Raw genomic sequence first — 28,000 nt, 5'->3', positions numbered from 1 at the left:
GATAAATTCTCCAACTGAGCAAACTTCCTATTTATTTTTTTTGTCATTATTGTTTCTTGTGTGCCTTGCAAATAGTTTATATTACTTAAGTTATTATACTTGTTGGTTTCTCTTCACCGATATCTGAGGTTAACCAGTCTCAGAAAACGTTCCATGGTAAACAGTTATATTAGTCGAGAACCCACACAAGGAAGAGAGAGAGAGAGAGAGAGAGAGAGAGAGAGAGAGAGAGAGAGAGAGAGAAACTAAATTGAAGAAATTGATTGATTGGAAGAATGTCAATATCGAGTCACCTTCTCCCTCGACCTGGACCACCACCTCACCACCACCGCCACCACCACCACCACCACCACCACCACCACCACCACCACCACCACCACCACCACCACCACCACCACCACCATCACCACCACCACCACCACCACCACCACCCACCACCAACCACCACCACCACCACCACCACCACCCACCACCACCACCACCACCACCACCACCACCACCACCACCACCACCACCACCACCACCACCACCACCACCACCACCACCACCACCACCACCACCACCACCACCACCACCACCCCACCCACACCACCACCACCACCACCACCACCACCACCACCACCACCACCACCACCACCACCACCACCGCCACCACCACCACCACCACACCACCACCACCACCACCACCACCCACCACCACCACCACCCACCACACCACCACCACCACCACACCACCACCGCCACCACTCCACCACCACCACCACCACTGCCACCACTACCACCACCACCACCACCACCACCACCGCCACCACACCACCACCACCACCACCACCACCACCACTGCCACCACTACCACCACCACCACTACCACCACCACTACTACCACTAAACATTGCTCTTTTCTACTCTGTTTAAATTGTTTTCAGTTTATATCTGGAAATACTCAGACACATACGCATTCTTCTCTCTCTCTCATGTTCTTTGTACACGCAACGTAACATTCTTAAGTTAACCTTAACCTAACCTAATCTAACCTAACCTTAACCTAACCTCTAGTTATGGTTATCACGGGTGATATCTCGTTAAGCACGACACGAGGATACAGACAAACAGACATGAATTCACAGACAGACAAATGTATATACAGAGAGAGAGAGACAAAGATAAATTCACAGACAGACAAATGTATATACAGAGAGAGAGAGAGAGAGAGAGAGAGAGAGAGAGAGAGAGAGAGGTAGGTGGGCGAGCTCTAAGACACCTGCCGAAAAATCAATAGGAACCCTAGTTTCAATCAGGTCGCACTGTAGGGCTTCAGACGGAACCCTTAAACTCAGGGGTAATACATGAGTGACGGGAGATGAGAGATAAATAGAGTTATCGCAACACACCCTTTTAGTTCTCATATACCTCAAAGAGATAACACGTTCTCTACCTGACCCTTTGAGATACTGCGTGGGGGTCTCTCTCTCTCTCTCTCTCTCTCTCTCTCTCTCTCTCTTATGTTCTTTATACACGTAACGTAACCTAATTAAAAGTTAACCTTAAACTAACCTAACCTAACCTAACCTAACCTATTCGACCCTATCCTAACTTAACCTATTCCTAACCTATCCTAACCTAACTTATCCCTAACCTACTGTAACATTACCTAACATACCCTAACCTATTCTAACCTAACATACCCTAACCTAACCTAACACCAGTTGACTGAAGGAATTTACACACACCAATAAATAAAAATATATATATAAACGAATGGAATCTAATCTGTAATATAAACGAAATAAACGACTTGAACCAACAATCTTAGACCCTACAACTATATACGTAATCCAATAGTCTATAAATCAGTACTCAGAACCAGCTCCAATTTTCTCATTAATAATTATAGAATAAAGAGAATGATAACAAGACTAGAGGCTTGGAGTTTACTGATCAGATATATCATGATTAATTGATTGACGTCTCCGGGTATGAAAAACTTAGCTTCCGAGAGGCCAAGTCCTTCACTTCTCGATTGACGTCACTAACACACTGATGCTCTTCTGTTTTTATCTCATTATACTGTACTGTAAGTGAAGGACTGGTGAGTAGCGCTACCAGGGGTGGTGGGGGGGGGAGAGATAGAGAGAGACTGGGAGATAGAGGGATAGATGTGAGTATGGGAGGCGGGGGGGTGAGAGATGAGAGAGACTGGGAGATAGAGGATAGATGTGAGTATGGGAGGCGGGGGAGGAGGAGATGGGTAGAGAGAGATTCAACACCTTATAAATAGTTGCCTCTGCACTTATGAACTTATATTTGTTAATTAGACGTAAGTCATTATTTTTATCATTAGAAATAAATGAAATTATTGTTCATAAACTGTAATTAAAACTATACAAAGTGACGTCATTAATCATAATGAAATTCTTGAGTACGATCTCATCTTTACGAGTACGATAATTGAATACTTTGAGTATGGTTTTCTAATCCCTTGAGTATGCTGTCTTAACACATTGAGTACACTTTTCTAACCTCTAAAGTATGGTGTCTTAATACCATGAGTACGATGACTTAAACCCTTTCAATACGATGTCTTAACCGTTTATGTATGACGGCATAACATCGTACTCAAAGGAGATTAAGTCATCGTACTCAGATGTTAACTCATTGTACTCAGGTGTTTACTCAACGTACACAAGGGTTCACTCGTAGTAATCAAGCGATTAACTTATTGTTCTCTGATTCGGTGGTAGGACATTGTGGCTAGAGTACACTTTACAGTAAGCCTTCGGTACACAAGGAGGCAGACACTGTACTTGATCACCTTCACTTCCCCAACTGTAGACTTAGGTACCCATCTACAACTGGGTAGACCATGATTGCCCCAAGATCGACTCAGGTACCCCACTTAGCCACCACATCCTGAATACTTATTATACCTTACACACACACACACACACACACACACACACACACACACACACACACACAACACACATTGACGTCAGGAACACAACACGCCATTTGCGGTATGTTTGCAAGTTTTACATAACATCTCTCTATGTTTTGCTATAATTGTAGACTGTCTGCACCATTTACACGCGTTACGTTTCACCGCAGTCAGATATATTAATGTGATTATTATCTTTAACACATACAAAACTTGCTTTTATAACAGAATCTTAATCATAAATTCACAAACAGTAAAAGACATTGTGTAAAAATGCCTATCAGAACAAATAAAGTACAGTAGAAATAGTTATTAGAAGTAAATTAAAGTAAAATAAAAATGTATTCGGACATTATGTAAGAAATGAATTTCTACTTTAGGCTCCCCCGAAAAAAAGAGAGAAAATGGATTTTAATTTTTCAGGGTAAACTATGGCAAATAATTATCTGTAAATATGCAGCTACAGTATATACAGTATTGAATAAAGTAAAGTATAAATGGTTATTCGAAGTAAATTAAAGTAAAATAGAGTTATTTAAAGTAAATTAAAGTAAAATTAGAAGTTATTCGGACATTATGTAAGAAATGAACTTCTACTTTAGGTGCCCCGACGAATTGAGAGAAAATGGATTCTTTCATATTCCAGGGTTAACTATGGCAAATAATTATTCGTTAAATACGCAACCATTTACATTATTGACTAAAGTAAATTAATCCTGCTTTCCTGTTCTTTATATTGTACAGTAAATGTTGTTAGGAGATTCTTATATGTATTATTATTATTATTATTATTATTATTATTATTATTATTATTATTATTATTATTATTATTATTATTATTATTATTATTATTATTATTATTATTATTATTATTATTATTATTATTATTGTTGTTGTTATTATTATTATGTTGGTACACGTAAGGTAATTCGTGATTTATGGGTAAGGGTGTGGGTGAAGGGCAAGAAGCGTGGGTAAGGATGCAGATAAAAAGTGCAGGCGTGGGTTGGGGCTTGGGTAAAAGGTAAGAGGCGTGGGTAAGGGCGTGGGTAAAGGGTAAGAGGCATGGGTAAGGGCGTGGGCAAAAGGTAAGAGGCGTGGGTAAGGGCGTGGGGGAGTGGCGTGTAAGAGTAAGGGCGTGGGTAAGAGGCGTGGGTAAGGGCGTGGGTAAAAGGGTAAGAGGCGTGGGTAAAGGTAAGAGGCGGGTAAGGGCGTGGGTAAAGGGTGAGAGGCGTGGGTAATGGCGTGGAGTAAGGGTAAGAGGCGTGGGTAAGGGCGTGGGTAAGGGGTAAGAGGCGTGGATCAAGATAAAATCCTCAGGGAAGGACTTTCACGCGCCGTTACACTAACGTTGCGAGCTCCTGCAGCGTCATACTGCAGTCGGGTCAATGTCTTACAGCTGACCACCTCCTCCCACCCCACCTGTGTGCTAAGCCCTCCTGTGTGTATTAGCACGCCCCCCCCGTGTGTGTACTAACACGCCTCCTGTGTGTACTAACCCCCTGTGTGTACTAACCCCCTGTATGTACTAACCTGCTACCTGTGTACACAACCTTCACATCACCTCAGAAACGTATATAGTGTGTGTGTGTGTGTGTGTGTGTGTGTGTGTGTGTGTGTGTGTGTGTGTGTGTGTGTGTGTGTGTGTGTGTGTGTGAGTGTGTGTGTGTGTGTGTGTGTGTGTGTGTGTGTGTGTGCTCGAATAAGCATGAGACAGAGAGAGAAGGAATATTTACTTTATCCTCTTCAGCTCAGTATATAGGTCGCACACGTGTTGGTCTGTTGTAACACATTACTGACAGGGAGCTGGGAGGGATGATCGGGCTCTTGGCAGTACTGAACAGGTTCCATTGTCGGTCAAGTTTGGTCTTAAAGGAGATCACACGTACAGTATAGTACACACACACACGCACACACACACACACACACACACACACACACACACACACACACACACACACACACGCACACACACACACACACACACACACACATACACACACTTTTAGAAGATGATAAAACAGAGAAAAACATGAGTTTTATCTGGACTGTAACCAATGTTCTCGTTTTTGCAGTGTTAAGATTTATAATGCAGGTATTAAATAATTTCCTCATATATATTTATAAAAATCTAGACGCTCATTAATTAAAGGCAGGTAGAACACACCTGTATGATTTAATAATGACCTTAATTCACATAAACTGATCATTATTATCTCTCAGTAATTTGTCTCTCTCCCCCATGCTTATTTTTACCGAGTGTTAAACCTAACCTAACCTAACCCAACCTAACCTAACGCTAACCAAACCCCACCAGGTAGCATTAGATTAATTAATATTCCCGGTATTCCCCACTTCTGCCGCCACACCTTGACCAATAAACACACACAATACCTCTAATGGATCAACACACACACACACACACACACACACACACACACACACACCTATCTTATTCAGGCATCATTAACTCTCCTTCAAACGTGACATACAGGTGTGTACACGTGATCATTCAGGTGTGTACACGTGATCATAAAGGTGTGTACACGTGATCATAAAGGTGTGTATACCTGACGTAATTATCAACACCTGTTAGTTTAATCACCACGATCAGAAAATCAAACGACACCACAGTTAACAGTTTAATGACTGACTTAGTATTTTTAAACTGTTAAATATTTATACAATGTGTGTCTTGTGTATTATGTGATTAACTGGTCTCTTACATACATACATACATACATACATACATACATACATACATACATACATACATACATACATACATACATACATACATACATACATACCCCTCCTTCTGTTAACAAAATCGTGCTCCAATTAGATTAACATACACCCTTGTTCACTAGCACAAGGGGCGTCGTCAACAAGCACCAGTAGAGCGTGTATGGTGCGCGAATTGGTGACATGAGAGAGCAATTGGGTGATTTACAGAGTTATATGAGACAGTTAGATGATGGTAATTCGCATAACTGGGTCATTGACAGTTAAGTAACGGCAGTTGGTGAGGATGATTTAGTGATAAGATGGTGACAGAGAGGAGGAGAAGAAAAAAGAGATGGAAAAGAAGGAATAATAATAATAATAATAATAATAATAATAATAATAATGATAATAATAATAATAATAATAATAATAATAATAATAATAATAATAATAATAATAATAATAATAATAATAATAATAATAATACAGTTTCCTTTAGTTTACAGTGTGGTTCTGATATAATTTATGGACACTATATATTATTTCTATATTTTGGTCACCTACAAGTTTCTTTTTTCTTTCTTTTTCAACTTTGTCAATTTTTCACGACTCAAGTATTAACAAACACCATAAATCAGATGGAGTCAACAAACACTTGAAGGTCAGGAGCCGTCTGTGTGTAACCCTCTGACCCTTTGAGGACAAGGGGGTTAAATCACTGACGTCAAAGGGTTAAAACACTGATGTCAAAGGGTTAAACCATTGATGTCAAAGGGTTAAACCACTGATGTCAAAGGGTTAGACCATTGATGTCAAAGGGTTAAACCACTGATGTCAAAGGTTAAACAACTATTGTCAAAGGGTAAAACCACTGATGTCAAAGGGCTAAACCACTGATGTCAAAGGGTTAAACCACTGATGTCAAAGGGTTAAATCATTGATATCAAAAGGGTTAAACCGTCGTCCTCAAAGGGTTGAAATAAGGTCTCGTACGTCACCACCATCACCAACCATCACCACCATTATTACCACCACCCCCTACCACCATTATTACCACTACCCCTACCACCATCACTACCACCATCCCTACCATCACTACCACCACTCCTACCATCACTACCACCATCCCTACCATCACTACCACCACCCCAACCATCACTACCACCACCCCTACCATCACTACCACCATCCCTACCATCACTACCACCACCCCAACCATCACTACCACCACCACTGCCCTATTGTTTGCAGTATTACGGTGTTAACTGTGACAGGAATTTTTGTATGTGGCAATAATTCTTTACTCGCCCGAGGGAATGTTATTGATTGTGTCCTGAGGCGCGCGTGTGGGAGACGGACGAGAGAAGAGACAGACACAGTTAACGGTTGACAAATTTATTGGCAAAGCTTGTAGTACAGTTTGCCTTTTCTGAGTAATTCAGTCAGGTCTTGACACTAAGGGTGCTGTCAGAAATGGATAGGAGGCAGACAGAGAGAAAAAGACGGTGAGACGGAACCTCTCTTTATAGTTAAAGAGTTAGAGATATATGTTTATCTCCAGGGTGAGGATAATGTAACCGAATACTAACTCTACATGATCTTCCTGTCTAAGATACACACACACACACACACACACAAGAGCTTCCAGCAGTGAGATATCGTCCACGCTTCGTCAACCCTACTGTTGCTGTCACCCTCCTCGCACTACACACACACACATGCACACACACACACACACACACACACACACCTCCAGCCGCCATCCCCCTCGTCCTCATTCAGCGACGCTGTACGCAGAGAGGCGGAGTTCATAAGGCTGGTGGTTGGGTCCCACGACGTTTGTGTTTACATCGACCAGTTCAGATCTTCCAGCAGACACAGTGTAGTGGTGGTGATCGAGCAGCCGGACGTACAGCGACTCAGCCTGTATTTATCATTCTCATCCCTCAACTATGAAGGTAAGATTAATAGTGGAATTTATTTATTACTCACACCTATATAATATTATTAAAGTTTGTATATCTAATTTTTTTAAGGTATGGTTACTGGTGAATTATCCCAGGCTAGTTTGGAGTATTTAACCGATTTTCAACATTAATTCTAAAATATTAATAAAGTGACTTTTTTCCACCGGTTTAATATTAAAAATTAAGTGTTTGTTCCATCAATGGCAGTACCTTTGGTTGATTAAAAGGGAAGGATACGTGAAGTTGTTGGAAAAGTTCAATACGATTGACAATATTGTTTTGAAGTCTGCCGAGCCTTTAAGGCAGCTCACATTGTATTAATAAAGCTTAAAAATAAAACCTTTCCTGTCCTTCGTTATCAATGTATCTTCCTTTTGCTCTAACTTTGTTTGTTTTTTTCGTAATAAATGTTTAAACCCGGGAAAAACCTTTGTAATCTCCCGGTACCGGTAGTCTCTACAGCTGTGGTCCTCAACATGTGGTTCACGGCCGCGGAACTATATCATGGAGCCCACGAGGGTGTATTAGAAAATTTTGAATTATTTGGGATTTTTTGTAAGAGTGAAATTAATGAAAATATGTAATAACTTGATACAATTGTCGTGTACAGGACGGATATATTTACCCCAGAGAGAGAGCCAGCCTTCTCACTGGGGTAAATACACACGTCCTGTCCAAGAGTAAATGTAAAAAAGTATGTAAATGGTAACAGTTAGACGTGTAAAACTGCAAATAACTGTACAGTATAGAGGGGGTATGAGTTTTTTTTTACTTGAATGGAGATCCAAATTTGTGACGCCCTCCACTATATGGCCCCAGAGCCTACAGGAGGTTGGGGACAAATATCTAACATGTTGTATTGCTCGAGTTGTATGTTAATATTAAAGAAGTAATAGCTTCTAAAGTCAATGTGCTCAAGCGCTTGTCATCGTACTTAAGGGCTTGTCATCGCACTTAAGGGCTTGTCATTATACACCAGAAAACAACTTCTAAGAATTACAAAATATTTACAACCAAGGATCAATAAAATTAAAATGTATAAAATCGTCGTAAAAACGTTTGTTCATCAGACAACGAGAATCATTAAACACCCGTAATTATTTTATAGTGGCGAGGATAAGTTGATTATTATTATTATTATTACTATTACAAATTTTCACCTGAATATTAACCATCCTAACGTTACCTGAGAGGGTTAGGTTAGGTTAGATGACGAGGACGGTCAAGTCTCCCCGGTGAGGCTGCAAGACGCGGCTACTTCACCGTTAAGTTCCTGAGGCGTTAAGCAGCACCAACCAGGCGCCACAACACACCACCACAGTTTGCATCACTTGGTCATACATCGCGAATATCCTGAAGATTCGCTCCCTAGTTTAATTCAATAGAAGAGTAGTCACCTCCAACGCTAACCATAACTAACCTACGCTAACATGTCATAACCTAACCAAATCTAACCTAACCCAGCCTAACCTAACCTAAACTATCCTATCCTATTAGTAACAGTAATAGTATCATCATCATCATCATCATCATCATCATCATCATCATCATCATTATCACGACCATCTCGTTGTTTCCACAGATGTTCGATCTCCGCTGGGTAGTGGTGCTGACGGTGACGCTGACAACGGCCTACCCTGACTCGGAAGAGAAGGCCCACGAGATGTTGCCCAAACCTGAAGGGTGGCAACAGCGACGGCCAGGAGGTAGAAGTCCTACTGATAGTTCTGGTTATGACATGAACGAGGCTTATAACTCCCTAGCTGGTGAGTGATGTCTCTCTCTCTCTCTCTCTCTCTCTCTCTCTCTCTCTCTGCTCTCTCTCTCTCTCTCTCTCTCTCTGTAAAGTAAGGCAAGTTAGACTATACAATATAAGCCAAGTACCAGATACAAAGTAATGTAAAGAAAATATAATATATAGTTCAGTTAATCACTTTGTATTATCCATGTATTGCGAAGCCTCTGTTTAACGGATTACAGGGAGATGAAAAAAAATGTCGAGGTTATATTACATGTGAAACCTCCATCTAACGGATAATATTGAGATAAAAGTCTGTTATTCGGAGGGATTGTTAGATGTGAAATTCCCAACCAATGGAATATATATATGGAGAGAAGTCCGTTAAATGGAGGTTTTTACTCCGACTACAGTACAAAATACAACTGTTTAATGCTATACAGTCAATCAAAGAACAATCTGTACTTGGGTTGATCGATGAATTTCAGTATGAACACTGTGACTCCTGTTGTCTCGGTAGGGTTGTCAAAATCCTTGGTCCATTGTGTCATATTGTCTCAACACACTTTGGTATAGATAGTTTTTAGGTTTCTGAGTGACTCTATATCTCGGTTTTGTATCCACAGCTAACCGCGTGGGTGCCGGCTTATACAGCGACACAAGTGCCTCCAGTAACAGCAAGTTAGGTGGTACTGGTTATGGTGACGCAGCGGCAGCGTCTGGTGGTGGTGGCTGTAAGTATCATTAACTCTGCTGTTGTTGTTGTTGTGAGTTAAGTTATCGTACTCAAGGGTTAAGTCATAATTCTCAAGTCATCGTACACAAGGGTTAAGTCATAATTCTCAAGTCATCGTACACAAGGGTTAAGTCATCATTCTAAAGTCATCGTACTCAAGGGTTAAGTCATCATTCTAAAGTCATCGTAATCAAGGGTTAAGTCATCATTCTCAAGTTATAGCACTCAAGGGTTAAGTTATCATTCTCAAGTTATAGCACTCAAGGGTTAAGTCATCATTCTCAAGTTATAGCACTCAAGAGTTAAGTCATCATTCTCAAGTCATCATACTCACATAAATTAGAGTCGATAATTCCACTACCGGTTCCTGTTCGGTAAACCTCAGTTCTCAGCGCAAAAGTTAACGGCAGACTTGTGGTTCACTGTACCTCACACCTTCAAAGTTTCATGTCTTGGTGATCAAGCAGAAAAGGTTTACAATAGTGTCGTGACGATAGACTTTCTCAGACTATATAAAGGGTGTCTGAGAAACTTATAACCTAACCTAACCTAACCAAGCTGTGGGATGTATTTTTAGGTAATATACTTTAAGACTCGTCGATCAGTTTACAAAGAGTACCAAGAACAGTACGCTCAGGTTTAGTGAATATTTACCGAACGAAAGTTTTAAAATCCGTAATTTGTCTCGTGTGTTCGGGTAAACATCACGAACACACGGGCCTGCACTTAACCAGGAAGACGTGAGTCCGGTGTGTGTGTGTGTGTGTGTGTGTACGTGCTGGCCTGTGTTTGACAACGTAAGTGAGATTAAGATTTAACAACGATGTGTAGATGGTGTGTGACTTAACTCTCTCTCTCTCTCACACACACACAAACACATGGCAGTAGACACGGTCCATCTACCCTCCAGAACGTCCATAATTGGTGGGGATTTTTTACCGCGGTATTATAAGCACACGTGGACTCTCGCCCTAGGGAACAACGGTAACCATCAGCACCCTCCCCCCGCCGCCGTAGTCTCACCTCCCGCAACTCCTTCAGGTTCTACGACGCTCCCTCAAGTCTCATATTTATTTGTAATTGTCTCTGTAGGATATCATAATACTAACATTGATTAATACTATATTCTGCGTCTTTGTGTATTAAGGTGACAGATCATCTCTTGGAACGTGGTTTATTTACCTCTGTGATGTCATCGATGTTGCCGGCAAATTTAAATTTTAAGCAAACAGGAAACTAAGTAATATTTGGTCATTATGATCAATACAATTTACAGGATAATAAATAAAGGAAAAAGATCGATAACAGAAATCAATAAATTAATACAAAACAAGACCGAAGGAAAAATAAACACAGGCTGCAAGTTATGTGATATTGTTTGGTCATAAAACATCGTCACTTCTCACTGTAAAACATAAATAAACAACAACAGTCACGAACAATACTCCCTACACACACACACACACACACACACACACACACACACACACACACACACACACACTGTTTTCTTCTCTTAACAGGACATGATCATTAATACCTTGAATATTCGTCAGTCGTCCTTCTGTGGTCGTCTACGGTGATGTGTGTGTGTGTGTGTCTGTGTGTGTGTGTCTGTGTGTGTGTGTGTGTGTGTATGTGGTGACAGATGGATACTGAGTTCGAGAGGACACTTGTTCGAGACTCATCAAGACGTATAAAAGCAGTTAGTGTTTTATGTATACGCGTGTGTCATAACTAATGGCATTATCTCTCAATTACTCACCATCTCCTTCCCCCAGACTACGGTTCAACAGGGGGTGGTGGTGGGTACGGGAGCTACGGCAGTGAGAGCGGATATGGGTGAGTGTTATTGTTTGTTGTGTTGAGTCTGGGTGCTGGATACCACTGAATATTCATATGTAAATAAATAACAAAGATCAGATTCAACCCATCAGAATCCAATTTGGCTCTATGAAATCCTGTACCCTGATTGCATGTTTTAACCTAGCCTACATGACGAAATTAAATTCACTAAAATTATTAGATAAATTCACACCTGGCAATCGATATACGTTACCAGGATCGCGATAAACACGTGATGTCGTAACTAAAATTGGATTCTGAGGTGTAAGTTTCTAATGATGCTGCATGGGTGGAATTTTAAATCATTGTTGTGTGTGTAAATATTTTGTACATAGTTGGTGATGTTGCAATAATAATATTTTGGTGTAATAGCTAAGACAATTGTGTATATATGCTTACACACACAAACACACACACACACACACACACACACACACACAAACACACACACACACACACACACACACACACATACAGATAGTGAGAGGTAGAGACACAGAGATAAATATATATATATATTCCATTTACTGCTTCTATAACAACATAATAAGAACATCATCAACATCTATCTCTAACATCAGCAGTTATGTGTTGATGTTTATTCCATCAACATGTTCTGGATGTGTCAATAATAAACATCTAAACATCTCGTCATTGTATTCTGAAATCATTATTTCATCTTATGTTCACGTAATGTTTTTCTGTGGACATAACTCATAATTATGGGTGATTATTTCGAACTGGCTCTTACTAATCACCTTAATTAATTCCTGTTCCTTAATTAACGAGTTTAGGAAGATCTTTATTAATATTTCCAACAACATCTAACTTTTCTCAACACATTTACTAAAATTCACCCACGATTAACTACAGTACAGGTGTCTAGTAATTAGTGTTATACCTGTAATTAATCCAAGAATCATTACTACACTTAATTACCAAAATAACAACTTTATGACTTTAGACCTTTAATTAAAATGCAGTAGGATATTTTTAACCCTTTGAGGATGTTGGTTTAACTTTAACCCCTTGAAGATTATTGTTTAAGCCGTTGAGGATAATTGTTTAAATGCCAACCTCAAAGGGTTAAACCATCATCATCTTAAACCATTAGCCTCAAAAGATTAAACCATTAACCTCAAAAGATTAAACCATTAACCTCAAAAGATTAAACCATTAACCTCAAAAGTTAATAAATAAAGGAGATTTAGTGTAATTTAAGGACATCTGTTGTAAATAAGGTGTAGGTGAGGGTGTAGGTGTAGGTGTAGGTGAGGGTGTAGGTGTAGGTCAGGGTGTAGGTGTAGGTGAGGGTGTAGGTGTAGGTGTAGGTGTAGGTGAGGGTGAAGTTGTAGGTGTAGGTGAGGGTGTAGGGGTGTAGGTGAAGGTGTAGGTGGGGAGGTGCTTAGGTGTAGGTGTAGGTAGAGGTGCTGCTGGGTGTAGGTGTAGGTGAGGGTGTAGGTGTGGGTGAGGGGGTGTAGGTGCAGGAAGGTGTAGGTGTAGGTGCAGGTGTAGGTGCAGGTGTAGGTGTAGGTGAGGGTGTAGGTGAGGGTGAGGGTGTAGGTGTAGGTGGGTGAGGGTGTAGGTGTAGGTGAGGGGTGTAGGTGTGGTGGGTGAGGGGGGTGCTTGTAGGTGAGGGGTGAGGGGTGTAGGTGTAGATGAGGGTGTAGGTGTGAAGGTGAGGGTGGGGTGTAGGTGTAGGTGTAGGTGAGGTGGGGGTGGGGGTGAGGGTGTAGGTGTGGGGTGTAGGTGAGGGTGTAGGTGTAGGTGTGAGGGTGAGGGTGTAGGTGTAGATGGGGTGTAGGTGTAGGTGAGGGTGAGGGTGTAGGTGTAGGTGTAGGTGGGGGTGTAGGTGAGATTGAGGGTGTAGGTGTAGGTGTAGGTGAGGGGTGTAGGTGTAGGTGTAGGTGAGGGGTGTAGGTGTAGGTGTGGGTGAGGGTGTAGGTGAGGGGTGAGGGTGTAGGTGTAGGTGTAGGTGGGGGTGTAGGTGTAGGTGTAGGTGTAGGTGTAGGTGGGGTGTAGGTGTAGGTGTGATAGGGGTGTAGGTGTAGGTGCAGGTGTAGGGTGTAGTGTGTAGGTGTAGGTGAGGTGTAGGTGTAGGTGTAGGTGTAGGTGTAGGTGTAGGTGAAGGTGTGTAGGTGTAGGTGTAGATGAGGGTGTAGGTGTAGGTGTGGGTGAGGGTGTAGGTGTAGGTGCAGGTGTAGGTGTAGGTGCAGGTGTAGGTGTAGGTGAGGGTGTAGGTGAGGGTGAGGGTGTAGGTGTAGGTGTAGGTGAGGGTGTAGGTGTAGGTGAGGGTGTAGGTGTGGGAGCAGGTGTAGGTGTTAACTCTGCCGCCGTTCACAGGTTGTCGTGTGCCTCTGGGTATGTGAACGCCTCGGCTGTCGCCCTTCTCGCCTTCCTCTTCCTTCTCAACATCGTTCAGGTGAGCCCTTCTTCCTCTTCATCGTCTTCCTTCTCCTCCTCCTTCCTCCCTTTCTATCTCTCCTTCTCGTGTTTCTCCTCCTCCTCCTCCACGTGACTTGGCTCAGGTGATAGCTAACTGTACCTGATAATCTAGATACATCGAGTTGGATTAAGTAAGTTATACTGTTATATGTGTGCGTACGTTCGTGACTTCTCAAAGATATATTGTACGTGATTCTTTAGGTTATTTTAATCCGTACGTGATTGCCGAGGCTCTTTAAGTGATGTACGTTATTGTTATATATATAGAGCGCTAAGAGTACGTGATTGCGACCCGGCCACTTCTCATGTGTATCTAAGGTTAACAGTCCTGTATGTGATTGCGACCCGGCCACTTCTTATGTGTATCTAAGGTTAACAGTCCTGTATGTGATTGCGACGATGCCAGTTCCTTCATCAGCATAGGTTAACATTACCATACGTAATTGCATCGTTGTCATTGCATTCGTGTCTTTAAATAACGTCAATAACGAAACTTATTTGTAGTTAGAGATCGTTGCACTGAATCTTCTTTTATCCAATCATTGCTTAGAACAGAATGTCATTGACCAACCAGCGCCGCGAATAGAACATTAACCAATCAACGCCACGAGCAGAACCTTCCCAACCAATCAGCTTCTCAGATACACATGAATTAGCCATTACCTTTGTTACTCATTTCATTTATTCTATTTCCTAATTTATTTCCATTATTTAGACTTCCATTGTTTTTTGTTGTTGTTCTTCTTCTTCTTCTTGATGTTGTTGTTTCCTCTTATAGAAAACATATATATGTTTTAATATTGTTATAAATTACCTATTAATACAGTCATCAAAAAAGAATGCTCACATTTTTAAATATAAACATCTGAAATCGGACTAAACTTTTTGATGACCCTGTACAGAATAGTAAAATCCTTTTTTGTTTTTTGATGACTCTGTATATTCATTTAAAATTTCAACATCCTTATTCCTTTTCACTTTCTCTGTATCTCTATATTAGTAAAGTTTCAATGCAAGTTTAAGTCCTTGATTTCCAGTCCTCAATTTCCAGTCCTTAATTTCCAGTCCTTAATTTCCAGTCCTTAATTTCCAGTCCTTAATTTCCATTCCTTGATTTCCAGTCTTCAATTTCCAGTTCTCAATTTCCAGTCCTCAATTCCTAGTCCTTAATTTCCAGTTCTCAGTCGAGTTTAGTTGACATCAGAATCTAGTCAACCAAAACTCAGTCAACTCAATCGTCAACTAAACCTTTCAAGTGAGATTCATCAACCAAACTTCAATACTCGTAACTTAGTCAACCAAATCGCACGTATCCGCTAATCGGTCCACCAACCCTTACTCAACCAGTACCTAATCAACCAAATCTCACGTATCTGTATCTGTTAATCAATATTTGAGAGAGAGAGAGAGAGAGAGAGAGAGAGAGAGAGAGAGTTTTCATATACCACACATCTACTCATATCCACAAATACATATTCATTTATAATATGATTTACTTACGACTTGCCACAAATAATTGCATAATTTCCTTCCAACATTTTATTCACAAGCAGTAAATGGAATTATATATATGTATATACTGTACTGTACAGTCACCCAAAAAAGTCCTGTCGCGAACCACGATTCAGACTCGTGAACCCGAAGCAGTAGACACCGATACAGTATTCTGTCCATAAATGCTTCGGATTCAAGAGTCTGAATCTCGGGGTTCATGGTTCGCGACAGGACTTTTTTGGGTGACTGTACAGGTTACATATGCATAAAAAACCTAGAAACAACAGTTACTGAAAATTACACTTCAGGAACATCAAAAAAAACCAATACATAAGCTTCCCATGAGTGTCCAAACGTAGTAATTACTCTAACCACCGCTAGTGTTGCGTGGCACTGGCGTCGATCTTCGTACTATAATGGGAAAATCTAATAACATAACCATAAATATCTTTTATATACTGTACATATTAACATACAAGAATAACAGGAAATAACACCCATTACATCTCACATAACATTACATGTATAGTATATTAGTTTACCTGTAGTATAGAGTATTAGTGTTTACTCTTACCATCGCTGCATTATTTTGGCGCTGGCGTCGACCATCAGCTACTCCCTCACCAAGTACGTTGACTGCAGCTCCGCCCTGGCCATCCTCTCCCTCATACTCTTCATTGACGTCCTCAGGGTAGGTGGTGGGTAGGGTTGTGTCTAGGGCCGTGTTGTACCTAGGGTGCATGAAGTAGGCTATGGGTCATGGGTAATGTAGACTGGGTGTGTGTGTGTGTGTGTGTGAAGCTGTTGTTCGTTCGTATCAATTTATTGTGATAATGTTAACACCAACTTAATATCTCTATTCCTGTGGTATTTTACTCGTCGTGGCCACAGTGTAAACAAACAAGATGGCGGTATGACGGCGTGGTCTGAAAATTCTCGTCTCGGTTTCCAGTATATCACAATTTTTTTTTTCTCTCGGTCATTGAACTGTGACAGTCCGTGCCGTGGGTGCTGATCCTTGAGATGTCCTCTTGTGGATACTGGCCCGAGATGTTTTCTCTTTTTCTTTTTAAAATTCGGAAAAATTTCGTTTCGGGTAAAAAATTTGGTTGACTGGAAGCGCTTGAAATCGAACTGGACTGGACCTACCCTACCCTACCCTACCCTAACCTAACCTAACCTAACCTAACCTAACCTACCATACCATACCCTACCCTAACCTACATTACCCTAACCTAACTTAACCCAACCCTCTCTCTCTCTCTCTCTCTCTCTCTCAACTCATCCGTCGTGCGTTAATCCCACTTTAGGACGTAGTACAGCAGATCACAGGAGGCAGAAGAAAACGCGAAGCTGGTGATGAAAACGACGTGTTCTCCTTCGTGCACAACGGAGGTCTCAGTGCTCTCAAGGAGGGTCTTCCTGAAGTCGTCCTGCCGCTCATGGTATGAACTCGACCTACTTGAAGAAAACTCTTAATGAAATATATAATTATAGAGTAATAGATCACCTGAAGATTCGCCCCTCCCCCCTCCTCTCTCTCTCTCTCTCTCTCTCTCTCTCTCTCTCTCTCTCCTTCCTTGCCAGTTTATTTCACCTGAAGTTGGGAGAGGGAGGGGGGGGAGGTCGAATCTTCAGGTGATGCCGAGAAAATTAGATAAAACGCCAGCTCTTACATCTAAGTTCTTGTTCAGGCGATGTTTAATTAATCATGATTATATAAGGAATCGCTCTAATAATTACTACCATGATTATTATTCAGGAAGTTCATGGTTGACAGCTTAGTATAAACAAATACCTGAGTCTTCTGTCCTCCCGGCCTCAGGTTGACCTCATGGAGGGATCAGAGGCCCCTCATTGCCTACAGAAGCCGCTGTGTGAGGCCAACGCCGAGCTCTCCTTGAGGTACGGTGTGGTAGGTCGTGTGGTCGCCTCCCTTCTCTCTAACGTGGTCAGTAAGGCCTTCACCGGCGACCATATCCCCAACTTCCACTTGGCCCTGGAGGCTGCCTCGGCCGGCCGGTCTGGTCATCAGTGTTCCCTGAGGTTCCCTAAGTGTTCCCCTAAACACCGCTACTCCCAAGAGGCCAACACCAGCAGTCACCACCACTCGCAACACGTGAACGACGACGCAGAGGTACACGTCGAAGATTTACCTCACAACCACGTCGACTGAAGACTTCTTACGTCGATTACCTATAGCCTTCAACCACGTCAATTGAAGACTTCTTACGTCGATTACCTATAGCCTTCAACAACGTCGACTGAAGACTTCTTACGTCGATTACCTATAGCCTTCAACAACGTCGACCGAAGACTTCTTACGTCGATTACCTATAGCCTTCAACAACGTCGACTGAAGACTTCTTACGTCGATTACCTATAGCCTTCAACCACGTCAATTGAAGACTTCTTACGTCGATTACCTACAGCCTTCAACAACGTCGACTGAAGACACGTCGAGTACTACCTACCCTCCTAATACCGTCATCAACAACAAGACTTCCCAGTGGTAGCTCGACGGCCCACAGCAACTTATCAATGATGACTCAACAATACACATCAAAGCCTTTCCCCTCCTCTCTGTTACGATCCTTCCTGGGCATTGTATCCAGACGTGACAGTTATTTTCCTCTGTCACTTCCCATCACGGTGCAGGTTCACTGTGTGCTGTGTTCAGAGCATCATCCCGTTGTGTTGTGTCTTGTCGTTAGCTCACAACACACGTCTTATTAATTTAGTTCAAAAAATTCGTATGTCTTCGATATATAATTTATTTATTTATTTACATACATACATACATAAATACATACATACATACATAGACAAAAATCACACCATTAACACACACATATATATATGCAAATAATTCCTATAGTCATTAAGTCTATAAATATATTGTACAAACATTTGCACATGAGGTACACCTAAGTGAACCCATGTGTGTTTAAGGGTTCATATCAGGGGTTCAGAGTTAACACACACACACACACTCAACATGGCGTCCCTCTAAACCTCTTATACGACACCTTTATACTCTGTGTTCCATGTAATTATATTCTCGAAATAAAATAATAATAATAATAACTTAAACTGTTCTTTCCCTAAATTTTCTCACAGATAATATAAAAAAATAATAATAACCACAACTGTTTCTTTTTTATTGTTATACAATTATAGAATTAAAATAAAAGACAGAAATATCCAAAAAAAAGTAGATACGAAAAAAGTATAAAGTAAAAAAGTAGGGAAAGTATGAAAAGAGGAAAGAAAGTGTAAAATAATAGGAGAAAGATACTGATCAGAGGAAAAGATATCAGGTAGGGAAAACATGGGAACGGAGAGAGAAATTAGAATTAAATTAAGAATTCATATAAGAGAGAGAGAGAGAGAGAGAGAGAGAATCACTAACAACATTAAAAAGAAAGGTAATTAATGTTATGTATTATGTATATCTTCAAGCCATAATCACTATACATACAGTTTTATATCATGTATTATATTCTTTCTTGTATAGAGTAATATTAGTGTAAATACTGACGATACATACATACCCCTCACGCCTTATATCTCACCCCCAGGACGTGGTACAACAACTAACTAACAGCAACAGACGACGTCGCAGAGGTGCCCAGTTCGATCCCCAACTGGAGGAGGAACACCTTCTAATGCAGTTTATATCTGACGGAGGCGTTGAAGCCTTAGTGGGTGACCTGCCTCATGTGATCGTTCCTCTGATGGTAAGTCACTCTCTGGGGTTCTGTATATCTGGGGGTTCTATAAGTCTCTCTCTCTCTCTCTCTCTCTCTCTCTCTCTCTCTCTCTCTCTCTCAACACTAATCCCCCCCCCTGTCATCTCTTCCTCACAGAGTCACATGTCCGAAGCGACTCAAGAAGACACAGAGACTACGAACACCTGCCTCCAGCGGCCCCTGTGTGACGCCAACGCAGCGCTCGCAGGACGCCACGGGGCCTTGGGACGCATCCTGGGAGCTCTCTTCTCTAACGTGGTGACGAAAGGTTTCATAGGAGCCGATTCTTCCCGTTACCATCTGGCTCTTGATGCTTCCAGATGGGGACGTCTGAGTGGTACCAACTGTCAGCTGGCTTATCCCTGTGACCCGAGGAGGAATGTTACCAGCTGAGAAGGAGGAGGAGAAAGGAGAGAACTAGATGGAATAAGGAAGACGAGAAAGGGGAAATAAATGTAAAACACGAAGAACGACAAGAGAAAGAGGAAGAAAATATTCAGATTAATGTTAGATGTATATCACAGAGTTAGTTAAGGGGTTCAGATGAGACATAAACAGTGTGTATGAATTCACCAGTACAGTATACCAAGTTAACTAGGAACCTTTCAAGTGACGCTTGACAATGTATTGTTTTACTGTAGAATAAATTAAATACAAACTATGGTTGTTTTTATTTACAAATGTCCTTCAATGGCTAATGCCTTTAACCCCATGAGTACGATGACTTAACCCCTTGACGACGTTGACAGCTTAACCCACTGAGCAAGATGGCTTAAACTCGTGAGGACGATGACTTAACCCCTTAAACACGATGGTTTAACCCTTGAACACGATGGTTGACCCTTGAATGACATTAACCGACCACCCGAACAGCTAATAAACTGATAAGTAGGTGAAACAAATAAATAAATGCAATAAATTTTATACTCCTTGATTCTGTAGTACTGCCACCTGTCTACCGCTGATAACACTAAGAGGTTAACATCGACGATCAATATAACATAAAAAATTCACACACACTAACGCCCTCAATACACAACCCCGGAAAAGGTCAGATAAATTAGGGTTGTAATTAATTTCTTGGGGTTGTAAGTTTAATAACAATCTGATTCTAAATATTAACGTGAAAGTCAAAACATCTTGCGGCTGTAATCAAGGAAGTTCATACGATGAGACTTCCTGGTATGAATTGCCTAACCTAACCTAATCTAACCTAACCTAACTGCTAGAGGTGAGGAAACTGCCCTACTGTTGCTGGTCAAACAGGATATAAACGAGTTGAAAAATTTGTTGAGTGACCTATGAAGTTATGTCAACAAGTAGAGTAGAGCAGTCCAGTCCCCTCCTGCATTATCTGGGGTAGTGGTGGTGGTAGACGTGGTGGTGGTGGTAGTAGTGGTAACGGAACAGATGGAGCTGTACTGTGGCAACAACTATTCTGTTTATACAGCTGTTCTTATTGCTGTTTCTGACGTCATACCCTCTCTTCCTCCTCCTCCTACTCTTCCTCCTTCCTTCCTTCCTTCCTTCCTTCCCTTCTTCTCTCCCATCATTCCTCACTCTTTCTCATTCCACTCCCCGTAACACCGCCACGAACCACCAGTATTACCACAACAACTAACACCATTCCTACCACTATTGACGCCATTATCACCACTATCACCACCACCACCACCACTACTACTACCACCATAGCTACAATTACTAATACCACCACAACTGCTACCTCTACCATCACTAATACTACTTCTACTACCACTACTACTACTACTACTACCATTAGGTCAGGAAGTGTTACAAGTAGCTTATTGCCTTAGGAACACCATTACTGTTATTGCTACAGGCTAGGCAGGTTACTACCCTCCTGTGCTCTGCCCTACCCGCCCACCTACCACCCACCACCAATCACCACCCACCACCAAACACCAATCACCTACCACCACCAATCACCTAACACCACCAGTTCAACGACATCACTTAATAAATTACAAACCTAACCTAACCAAGACCAAATTTTGTTTACTTTTAACATAGATAAACTATAAATTCCGTTATACGATTATTATTGTTTATTTATATCTATCATCCTCTTTCATACAATTATCTACACAATTATCATTTTTATTCTCTTTATCGTCTTCTCTTTCTCTCCTTCTTTTATCACTCATTATACTCTGTCCATCTTCTCCCATTCTTTCATTTCTTCGTGTTCCCTTTTAGAATCTCTGTCTCAATTCTGTTATTTAATATTTCCTTCATGTTTATTTACGTTTATGTATTTGTCATGTACTGTAGCTCATGATAAACACGTGACAAATTACCTCCCTTGTATAAACATTAAGAGAACAACATCTGTTAGGGAATATTTTAACACTTAACATTTATTTAAACTTGGAGGAGCGAGGCAGATGGTAAGCGGTGTGCCAGACAATATACCACAGTTACCCCTTCCAGTCTTTTACGGTTATGAGTAAAACTAAATAATCTGTGGTATTTATTTTCTCTCAAAGATCATTAAACAGGAAGTAATTATTTTTTTCTAGTAATGGAATAGATGTATACATGTGTACGTGTGTATGTGTGTGTGTGTGGAGGCGTGATGGAATGGTGTATACAGAGCTCCATGTGTATAATGTAAACAACGCCATCTATTGAGCGGTCGAAGCGGTAACAAGGAAATGAACCTCCTCCTTGCCACACACCCACACCCACACACACCGTTACCTCCCACTTCCACCAGGATAGACTGGGTTCGCTGTTGACCACAGACACACCAGGTACATCTCTCCTCAGCAGGCAGGAAGACCAGGCGTTGGTGAACTTCGAGGCGCCAGCATCCATTACGCTGAAGTATCAAGTGTCAATATTATTTTCGACAGCGAGAAGATTAATATTGAATTTAATGTGATATTTTTGTTGGTGATAAACATTAAAGAAGCAGAATGGGAGGTAAGTTATAATTTGTATTTGTTAATGACTGTACCTGTCGTTTGGATCACCTGTAGATTCGGCCCTAGTTTATCTCACCTGAAGATCAACATAACCTAACCTCAAGGAAGCGTTAAAGTGGTTTATGTTAATGTGAAATAAGTTGAGGGTTAATCCTTAGGTAATTCACTGATTGACTAATTAGTATCCAATTATCTATTATCAATATACTCCAGTGTCATTAGATCGATTACAACCTCATAGCCTCACAACCTCCTAGCCTCACAACCTCCTAGCCTCACAACCTCCTAGCCTCACAACCTCCTAGCCTCACAACCTCCTAGCCTCACAACCTCCTAGCCTCACAACCTCATAGCCTCACAACCTCATAGCCTCACAACCTCCTAGCCTCACAACCTCCTAGCCTCACAACCTCCTAGCCTCACAACCTCCTAGCCTCACAACCCGCTCATAGCCTCAGCTCAGCCTCAAGCCTCCTCCCCTAGCCTCACAACCTCCTATAGCCTCACAACCCTCCTAGCCTCACAACCTCCTAGCCTCACAACCCTAGCCTCACAAACCTCCAGGGCTCACAAACCCCTAGCTCCACAACCTCCTAGCTCACAACCTCCCCTCTCTCTCAGCCTCACAACCCCTAGCCTCACAACCTCCTGCCCACAACCCCTAGCCTCACAACCCTCCTGCCTCACAACCCCAGCCTCACCCCTCCCACAACCCTCCTAGCCCACCTAGCCTCCTGGCCTCACACTCCCAGCCTCACAACCTCCCAGCCTCACAGCCCAGCTACAGCCTAGCCCCACAGCCTCTCAGCCTCCTAGCCTCACAACCCTCCTAGCCTCTCACAACCTCCTAGCCACAACCTCCTAGCCACACACAACCTCCCTAGCCTCACAAAAGCCTCACAACCCCTAGCCTCACAAGCCTCAACCTCCTAGCCCCACAACCTCCTAGCCTCACAACCTCATAGCCTCACAACCTCCTAGCCTCACAACCTCCTAGCCTCACAAACTCATAACCTCCCACACAGGCTACGGAAGTTCGGGTATCTTTGGCGCGTTTGCTAACACATTTGGCGGAGGACTGACTGATGCCTATAGCGGAGGGTAAGTCAGTTTATGCAAGTATTTTATCAGTATAGTCTTAAATTAACCTTTTTATACCACATGTGTATATAATGTATATATATGCACAGAGAATTGATATGTATAGGGGTCATCTCACTTGGTTTCTTTGCTACCACTTCAACAATAGTCATCAACAATAGTCATCAACAATAGTCATCAACAATAGTCATCAACAATAGTCATCAACAATAGTCGTCAACAATAGTCATCAACAATAGTCATCAACAATCAAAATGTAAGACAAATGTAAATCTTTTATTTTTTCTAGTGGCTTCGGAGGGCTGGGTGCTGCAGACGGTATCGACAAATGGTAACTTAATCGATTCAGGGTTTTTTTATTAGTCCGTGTCAGGTTGTTGTTATATTATACTAATTACTAAAATATTCTGTTTTCGTAAATACAACCGTTAACAACAAATACACAATAAGAAAATTATATATCGTTGGTTTTATAACATATTATTGCCCCTTGAATAATTAAGGTAAAGATTTCAATAAATGTAATTAATTTTATTTTTTCTTCAGGTTGATTGGAGGAGTTGGTTCCGCTTCTGGCCACAGTGGAGAAGGGTACGTGAATCAATTTTAATATTATACAAACATTATTACCAATTAAACTTTTATACGAAATTGATAAGTTTTAAATATTTTTTTAGAGTTTAACTTACAGAAATATGTTATATTTATTATTTAAATTTTTAGGTTGTTTTTATTTTATCGTATTTTTGTGTAAATAAATTGATTATATCTGTCTAATGGGATACTCGTCAACTTGGTTTTGGTCACCATAACTAACCTTATATATTTGTGTATATATGAATAATGTTTATATTATATTCTCTCTCTCTCTCTCTCTCTCTCTCTCTCTCTCTCTCTCTCTCTCAGGTACAAAGAGAAGTCCATCGACTGTAACTCAGCTCTTGGACTCATTGGTCTACTTGGACTCATTGAATTACTCAGGGTGAGTCATATACCCGGTACAGTGAAGCTTCTCTATAACGGACTGTCCTCTCCCATATAGTCCGTTAATTGGAGGGTTGTGCTGTATATCAGTTGTTTAATATGCAAGTTACGGACATTAAATAATAACATTTATAGTTTAGGTATATATTGAAGGGTTATGCATGTTGGTAGATATATATTAACTTATATCTAAATGAATAATTATGGTCAGGGTAATATTTTACAAGGGTTATGTTATTATATTTAGATTAAGAGTTGGTTGGCGAGACAGTGAGTGCTCTCTCTCTCTCTCTCTCTCTCACCTCTCCCCATTTCCTTGCCGCAGGATGTGATAGGAAATGTGATAAAGGTAGATGAAAATGACAAAGACGAAACGAGAAGAAAGAGAGACATAGGTGAGGATATATCCGGCCTGCCTCTAGTGAGCTTCTTAGCCGGTGGTGGAGCCGGCCGTCTCCTACACACACTGCCTGCTGTAGTCTTGCCCATGTTGGTAAGTTGATGATGAATGTAATAACGGTAATAATAATAAGAAGAAGAAGAAGTAGTAATAATAATAATAATAATAATAATAATAATAATAATAATAATAATAATAACTAACACCACAGCACAGCGCGGTAGATGTGAACGACGGCTTCGAGACCCAGGAATGTCTACAACTCAGTGTGTGTGAAGCAAACCGCGTTCTTCTAAAGGAATCCTACACCAACGGAGGAGGAGCCCTTGGAGGTGCTGTAGGAGGCCTGGTGTCCTCCCTGCTGAGCCAAGTGGTCGCTAAGTCCTTCACGAGCGACCAGGAGACTTATTTGAAGGCGTTGAAGGCGGCAGAAGCTGGGAGGAAGGGAGAGAACTGTAGGAAGGCGTTTTATGGATGTCAGGATCTAAAGTCACAACATACACCTCTTGAGGGCGTTAATGTGACCATGTTAGTCCAACAGCACCTGCTACATGCCACCTAAACCTGTGTGTGTTTGTGGGGGTTAATTAATCGATAAAATAATGTAATGAAAACAGCAATAAAATTTTGTCTCTTAGATCAATTTTTTTTTACCTGTACACCATAACTTAACCTAACCCAAAACATGTGTCTTTGTTGACCATGTGACCTTGACCTCTGACCCTAAAAGTCCCGTTCTTAACATCGCACCAAGAAACTCTTTCTCCTTTCGTTCAAGGACCTGACCTTACATGACCTCACCTAATATAACAACCTAACCTTACATAACCCAGCTAATCTAACTAACCTAACTAACCCAACCTAACCAGACCTTACTTGAACTAATTAACCTAACTTAATAATCATCCTCAAACTGTTACAACACTAAAGTTAGTTAAGCGTCAATTGTCACTTGAATTAAAGTCAAGTCACGGGTATTATATGGAACTCTCTTACCAGCTCTGTACTGTGTCACCTACAACCTCTCTCTCTCTCCGTCAGTAGTCAGGGAATATCATCTCTCCGTCAGTAGTCAGGGAATATCATCTCTCCGTCAGATACGAAGTCAGCTGGCCAGGAAAACGAACAAAGTAAAAAAAAAAAATCTACCCGTGTTCGCGTTACTTTTGCGGTAAAACAGTTAACCAAACACACGTTAGTTGAGCTGACATCTGTTTGTTGATTCATTGGTTCCTGTTAACTGACAAATTACACCAACTATGCCTCCGCCTTCTGCTGTGAGATTATGACACAGCACCCTTATTTTAATGACACAGCAATCCTCATAACACAGCAACCGTAGGAAACTTTTCGTGTTTAAAAACCCACAAAAGTCAGCTGTTCCACGAATCCCGAGATCCAGACTCATGAATCCGAAGCCGAAGACCGTGAAGCATTATTGTCCATAAATGATTCGGGTTCACGAGTTGGTGGTTCAGGAGGAGAGGCGACAGGACTTTTGCGGGTGTCTGTATTTGTGGATACAGTTCACCCAACGGGACGAGTGGCTGCGGGTGGGACAAGTTAACCCTACCCTAGTGCCTCCTGGCTCTCTCTCTCTCACTAAAGACCATTAGGACACACGTGACCGGTGGCCGTGTGAACCGTAACTAGCCGGAAGGATGAAGTAACCGGTTCAGCAGCCTCAACTGACCTATTTTACGGTATATCTATCCTCTGGTGTGTGTGTGTGTGTGTGTGTGTGTACGTTATGTGAGTATATGTTAGTGGTTCATAACGTCCCAGCGGAAATGAACACATGAAGAAAGTACTTTTAATTATTACTTACAACTGCACTTAACTACTTACTACCACTACTACTATTACTTACGACTGTACTTACTACCATTTCTACTTATGGCAGTGCTTCTAACTGTATTTTCGAACTACATCTGCCAGTCAAGCAACAAATCACTTTTAAAATAACAAACACAATTCTTATCCACTTCGCTAACTACTGTAGTAAGTTCTCTGTCTCTCTCTCTCTCTCTGTCTCTCTCTCTCTGTCTCTCTCTCTCTCTCTCTCTCTCTCAACGTATTCACGCTCCTATATGTGTTAAAACAGTTATTATCAGTATGTCAACTAATATCACATCCTCATTAACACATAGTAAATATTTAAGGAACAACAATAAATGAAAAAAAATATAATTGTAACTCGTGATCAGATCCTACATTAAGTTCGTCAATATTCAGACGGACTTACGGTGTTATCTCACTCGAGTTGTTACAATTATCTTATTCATATACAAAATAACCGCAAAAAAACGTAGGATCACCTGAAGAATCATCCCCCCAGCTTATTTCACCTGAAGATAAACTACCTTAATGCTAACCTAACCTAACCTAACCTAACCTAACCTAACCTAACCTAACATATCCTAACCTAATCTCATCTTGTATACTGTACATGTTGAACCAAAGTCGGTTTGTTTGACGATTATAGAGAATATCTATCAATCTACATGGCTACTGGACATGTGCCTCAGTGAACGGTACAACAACTTCTCCTCTTCCTTTGCCTTCCGACTTAAATACTTAGATATAGTTTTAGCTTATGTAATCTATGGTCTGGCAATTATATAGTTTTCTTCAATAGTAATATATAACTACCGAGTGAGGAATGGCTTAACTTATGGTTGCCAGACGTAGATTGAATCCTAGGCAGTAATTTCAGTATTGCCAACTAATTGCTAAATTTAACGAATATCTTGAGTGAATTAGTATCTTTCAGTAAATGATAGGTTAATCCTACTTAATTATCACTACTTTAAAAAGAGTTTTGCGTTCAATTATATCCACATTGTGTTGATTTTGGAGGAGTTTAGAAAGTTTTAAGAATCACCATGGGGTTGTGAGTGTTGGCAACAGCGAGTACGGCAG

The 28,000-nt window shown here is 41.2% G+C and overlaps 2 protein-coding genes across 5 annotated transcripts; both read left to right on the top strand.

Moving 5' to 3' along the window:
* Window positions 1-7,410: 7,410 nt before the first annotated feature.
* Window positions 7,411-20,124, top strand: LOC121864031. Of its 4 annotated transcripts, none has more exons than XM_042362924.1 (7): window positions 7,411-7,623; window positions 9,215-9,398; window positions 9,997-10,104; window positions 11,888-11,948; window positions 16,503-16,581; window positions 19,472-19,630; window positions 19,760-20,124. In XM_042362924.1, the coding sequence occupies exons 1-7, from the start codon at window positions 7,618-7,620 to the stop codon at window positions 20,033-20,035; spliced, it is 873 nt and encodes a 290-aa protein (XP_042218858.1). In that variant the 5' UTR covers window positions 7,411-7,617; the 3' UTR covers window positions 20,036-20,124. The 4 variants fall into 4 exon arrangements, with proteins under 4 accessions (XP_042218858.1, XP_042218857.1, XP_042218859.1 ...); XM_042362923.1 differs by lacking the exon at window positions 16,503-16,581 and adding an exon at window positions 14,295-14,373; XM_042362925.1 differs by lacking the exons at window positions 16,503-16,581; window positions 19,472-19,630; window positions 19,760-20,124 and adding exons at window positions 14,295-14,373; window positions 17,201-17,335; window positions 17,716-18,977 and having other exon boundaries at window positions 7,424-7,623; window positions 9,215-9,338.
* Window positions 20,125-22,369: 2,245 nt separating this feature from the next.
* LOC121864047 lies at window positions 22,370-25,715 on the top strand. Its single transcript, XM_042362945.1, has 7 exons — window positions 22,370-22,591; window positions 23,619-23,694; window positions 23,984-24,025; window positions 24,241-24,285; window positions 24,601-24,676; window positions 25,004-25,171; window positions 25,290-25,715. The coding sequence occupies exons 1-7, from the start codon at window positions 22,585-22,587 to the stop codon at window positions 25,638-25,640; spliced, it is 765 nt and encodes a 254-aa protein (XP_042218879.1). The 5' UTR covers window positions 22,370-22,584; the 3' UTR covers window positions 25,641-25,715.
* Window positions 25,716-28,000: the final 2,285 nt, after the last annotated feature.

Source organism: Homarus americanus, unplaced genomic scaffold, assembly GCF_018991925.1.
Source record: "Homarus americanus isolate GMGI-L3 unplaced genomic scaffold, GMGI_Hamer_2.0 scaffold14720, whole genome shotgun sequence".
Classification (NCBI taxonomy): Eukaryota; Metazoa; Arthropoda; class Malacostraca; order Decapoda; family Nephropidae; genus Homarus; species Homarus americanus.
The sequence above is the reverse complement of the archived record's forward strand: the minus strand, read 5'-3'. Positions and strand labels throughout refer to the sequence as shown.